At 41.2% G+C, this 4,930-nt stretch overlaps 1 protein-coding gene across 1 annotated transcript; it reads right to left on the bottom strand.

Annotated features, from left to right (window-relative positions):
• Positions 1-318: 318 nt before the first annotated feature.
• LOC132191799 (D-mannose binding lectin protein with Apple-like carbohydrate-binding domain-containing protein) lies at positions 319-2,316 on the bottom strand. The gene has a single exon (XM_059606902.2). It carries the CDS (start codon positions 1,951-1,953, stop codon positions 484-486), a length of 1,470 nt encoding a protein of 489 aa, XP_059462885.2. The 5' UTR covers positions 1,954-2,316; the 3' UTR covers positions 319-483.
• Between the last annotated feature and the right edge of the window lie 2,614 nt (positions 2,317-4,930).

Genomic DNA, 4,930 nt, shown 5'->3' with positions numbered 1-4,930 from the left:
AGCATAATATGTACAGAAAGTGCATCCAGAAGTGGTGTGCTTGAGTGTACCGTAATATAAAGGAAGCAGGTACCCAAATTAATAACGTCTAAATCTAAATAGCTGAAACATATTCAGGATGTTATAGCCCACAACAATCCACATAGTGCAAAAAATCTTTAGACCATTAGCATTACGACGCATATACAAAATTTGTATTTAGTGGGAATTGATGCGTATAAAATCTCTCATGGGAGGATGTGCATGATAAGATGCCATGACAAACCTCCAAAATTCGGCACGTGGGGCACTAAGATAGCCATGCAAACTCACGGACTGTACAGATAAACATTGGTTGAAGTACTCAATTTAGACAAAAAGATAAAACAAAGATTAGCCTCGGCCCCACAACCACTAATCAAACTGAGTTAGTGGTTTACATCATGGTCGGTCAAATATCGCAAATATGTCATCCCTTGCGTCATCTTCATCAATCATCATCGTCTATCTACTAGACATCTCGATGGACTTGAAGCTTGCCGACCCGAGATTCTTATACGGGCCGGGTGAAAATTCGCCCTGCTCCTCCCGGGTCCTCTTCCTCCGGATCCAACTCCTGTACGTCCAAAACCCGATTAGCCCAATCAAGACCACTATGACCCCGCCAACCACCGCATAGGCAACTGCAACACCCACATTCCTTTTCCTCTTCCCTGCACCTTCCCTCACCTTAAAATACCCCACCTTACTCTCATCCCCAACCGCCACCAACGTTTGGATCGGATAGTCCAGCAGGTAACAAAACCCGGACGCGTTGTTGTACACTGCCCCCCAACAACTACAGTTGTTGTCGCACAGACCCTCGCACTGCTCCAGCGACGGCGCCGTTTCGTACTGCATTAGCTCCTTGTACGGTAGCTCCACCCCGCTCCTCGTCAGAGCCTGGAAGTTGTCCTTCACTACCTTTTCGCTGCAAAAGTCGCCGGTTTCCACGGGAGCACACTCCGCATCGGACCGAAACTCCGTCCGGTTATCTAGACAGGAGCAACCGGACCCGGGTATGCACAAACCGTACGGGCCGCACGGGCTTGGGAGCTCACAAAGGTTGGAGATCGCCTGGTAGTTCAAGATCCAACTGGACCCTTCCCAGTAATATCCCTTGAGGTCTCCGTCCTGTTCTAACCGGAGCCGCAGGAACCCGTCGATGCGTCTTTGGAAGCTGTTGAAGGGTTCTATGTCCACTGGTATGGTTCCCTTTTGGTACATACCCAGATAGCCATCTGAGTTGACTCGGACGTAAATCGGTCCTTGTCCCTCGACAATCTCTGCTTTGGCCTCTAACGCTGTGTGTTTCCAATATATCTGGTTGTATTTCTCTTGGAAATTTGCGTATAAGCCTATAAAGTTGGACCCTAAGCGCATGGAGTAAAGCCCATTTTGTGAGATCAAGGACTGGGTGGCCGTGAAATTTTGGTTCTCGACGAGGGTATCAGTGGGAAAGTCAAAACTTTGCCAGAGCACCGAGGAGGAGGCTTGGTCAAGCTTCCTCTGTACTTGCAGATTCGAGGAGTTGAGGAGCACAACGAGGTCACCGTTTGTTCGAGTTGACCAAAACACCCTCGAGTGCGGATCCGAAATCACGAGACTGCCATTGAAGAAGAGCTGCGTGTGGTCGGACCAGCTGGCCAGCTCGGTCGGGTTGGCGAGCCAGAGTGGCTCGGAGGAAGGCACGTGGAGGACGGCGAGGGCGAGCTGGGTCTTGTTGACTCGGAGGAAAGCGAGCGAGAAATTGCCAGTGGAGTCGTTGAGGAGGGGCTGGAAGGTTGAGACTTTCGGGTTTGGGGTGGCTTTGAAGCCTTGGAGAAGCACTTGGGCGGTGGATAGAGTAGTAATATACGTGAAGAGAATGGACGTTGTGAAGAGGAGTAAATGAATTTCACGTGGACGAATTTCCGAGTTGATGAGTCCGTCCATTGTGGGAGAAGATCATAGAGAGAGAACGCAGATTTGAGTGGGAGCTCAATTTTCGAAAGAAGCCATTAAAAGTGTTTATGATACTGCGACCGCCGACCACCATATATAACAGTTTTCATTTGGTTATGGCAGACAGATGAGAAAAAACAATTATTATTATTATATATATATTTTTTTTAAAAAAAAAAAGAAAAATCGAAGATGTTTGTGTAAAAAATTAATTATATAAGATATAATATTTGTTGTGAAAAAATAACATGTTGGATCGCTGAAAGCGAATTGATATATACAGTAAGGAAGAACCCGATCGACTTGATTGTTATTTGTTACTGTTTCCAACTACATCTGACCGTGAATTAAGCTTTCTGTCTTCGATGCTATTTAAAGAAGAACATAGTAATGGGCTTCCTAGCTCTTTGGTCAGTGTTAGAATATGAATCTTACATATGTTTAATTATCTGAAAAGAAAAAAAAAAGAAAAAATAGTAAATCTTGGAAATCTCCAATTGCTAAGAACTTTTAGCATCCACGTAAATTTATTTGTTGATGAGAATTTGGATGTTAAACGTTGTTTTTAAAAGAAACAAGTTGAAATTGCACATTGATCAACTACATGCTGCCACATTTGCCTACATTAACCTAAGTTAGCTTGTTCTTCTCTAAATTTGGCACAAAGGTAGCTAAAATAGGGACTTTCGGCAATCTCTTGCTCAAAGAGAGGATTGTGAGAGAAGGCTCTCTGACCTTTGTTCGAGCAGGGTGACAAATGTCTGAGCAATAAGTCTCCTGCTCAGATAAAGAGCCCTTGCTCAAGCAAGAGAGAGCCCCACCAAGTTCCCTCACATCCCCTGCCCAATTAGAGAGAGAACGGAAAAAAAGCTCATTTGCTTTTTCTTTTTAATATAATAAAAACAATCAATATTTACTTCGGTGGGTGTTGGCGTAAGTCAACTAGCAAGCAGGGGATAGAGCATTTACAAATATGGTTGAGATTCTAGGCATGTCGGTTGAGGTTAGGAGAGCTAGCACCATTGAATGGTAATGGCAATTGGCGCACAAGCACTACAAATATCCAATCATCCAACAGCCGAAAGCACAAGTCAAAAAGTATGGGGATCTTTCATCAGACACGGAGTGACTTTCTCACCAATGTGCGGGACTATTATATGTGCACTGCATTTCAATTCCATTGTCATAATTGGCGGTTTTAGCATTACTGGCTTATGCATGTGTTATTGACTTCTCCCATAAAGAAAAGAAAGAAAGTTCTTCCTTACAAAACAGGGGAAATTAAATTTAAAGTGTTTTGTAAGCGGAGATCACTTTGATGTTTAAGTTATAATTTACTTGAAAAAATGAAAAATGTTGAAGAAAAAGAGTGTTTAGCTACATTGAATGTACCTTCAAGTGACCTAATTCCCTATTTTTTTATAGATTGTTTTCTTGTGCCTTGTTAGTTAAGACTTGAGAGAGGTTTATGGCTAACAAAGTTTGATTCCCTAGCCTCTATTTTGTTGGACATTGATAATAACGATTAGGGCTAAGATATAGTAAATGTGGCATCTTTTTATGCCCTATGCACCTTAAAAAAAAAAAAAAAAAATCAAGCTGACTAGGCCGGCAAGCTAGGTCATGCCGGCCTAGACAAGTTGGCTTGGGCCGGTTAATAGGCTTGGAAAAGCCGATTTATAGGAAATTTTTTGTGCGGTATACAAGGCCTAAATATTAATACTTTCATAGGACAAAAAAATTTTAAAAAAAAATCTACATTCTCTCTCTAATCTTATAGGAGAAGAATATCAAGACAAGTGCGGCAAGATATGGCCGTACTTTATTTCCATGATCCGTAGAGATGTTGCAAGTGATTATACATTTTCTTTTATGGAATTATCTAACTGGTCTTCAATGCCCAATAAAAGCATTTTCTATGCTAATTACTGCATAAAAGTCAATTAGAAACAAAGCCATCGAACCCCTCCAAAAAAAAAAAAAAAAAAAAAATCACTAGTAAATTTAGTAAACTAAATTCATAAACAATGAACATAAATGTGTGACGTGCAATCTACAACGTATCATAAGCTCATCACCTAATCTTTATGAAGCTGCCATGAAGCCTTTGTTAATGCCTATTGGATCCATATATATATGGTCGTTGAATTGACAAATATGAAAATCTTTATGAAGCCTAGTGGCTCTTCAAACAAGTGGAAACTAGGACGTTGACATTCAAGTGAGTTGACTAACTGAGGGGAAGGTGGAGCAACTAGTCGACTCATATTAATGCCTATTACAAAGACATAGAGGCAGGTGCACGTTGGTTGACATTAATTAAGAAATTAGGCAATCAGATATAACCTGACCTGCCATATAGCTTACTTTCTCTTTTCTTCTATCCTGATTATTCCTGATGCTTTTGGCCAACAAACATCTTGGCCCTAATCTATTTCTTTACTACATTTCTAAGATTTCGACCTTTCACATATTTGACCCGTTTTCCCTCTCTTTAAAATCATCTTTTACCAGGTGCCCTTTTCCCCTCTCTCTTTTTCGGACGGTTTTGGATAGTATAATTAGCTATTTGTTCTGTAGGACTTAAGAATTATCTAAAGTTAAGGTTCACTATGAACTCTAAGCATACGTCCAAAATTCATATTGATAGATTCACTAATCATTCATGAGAATTGGGAGACTCCTATAAGACCTAAGAATCGCCTAAAAGCTCACGACATAAAAAAAGGCCGAATAGACTTACCTCTTGACCACCAAAGAAGTTTAAGACCCAACGGACCTAAAACCATGACCCCTCTAACAGACTTTATACAACTCTAGAATTTTGTACATGCTTGTATATAAGGCCTAAGGTATACAATTCTAATATTTTATGTACTATCAGTAATACTCTCCTTTACTAGAGAGTTTTCCCTCTTGACCTCTATTGAATCAGGCGTCGGAGTCCCTATGATACTTTAGGGCCAAT

Source organism: Corylus avellana, chromosome 10 (genome assembly GCF_965113065.1).
Source record: "Corylus avellana chromosome 10, dhCorAvel1.hap1.2, whole genome shotgun sequence".
NCBI classification, from domain to species: domain Eukaryota; kingdom Viridiplantae; phylum Streptophyta; class Magnoliopsida; order Fagales; family Betulaceae; genus Corylus; species Corylus avellana.
The sequence above is the reverse complement of the archived record's forward strand: the minus strand, read 5'-3'. Positions and strand labels throughout refer to the sequence as shown.

Coding starts and splice junctions, on each gene's coding strand:
- LOC132191799 (XM_059606902.2), bottom strand. CDS start 1,953: ATGGACGGACTCATCAACTCGGAAATTCGTCCACGTGAAATTCATTTA.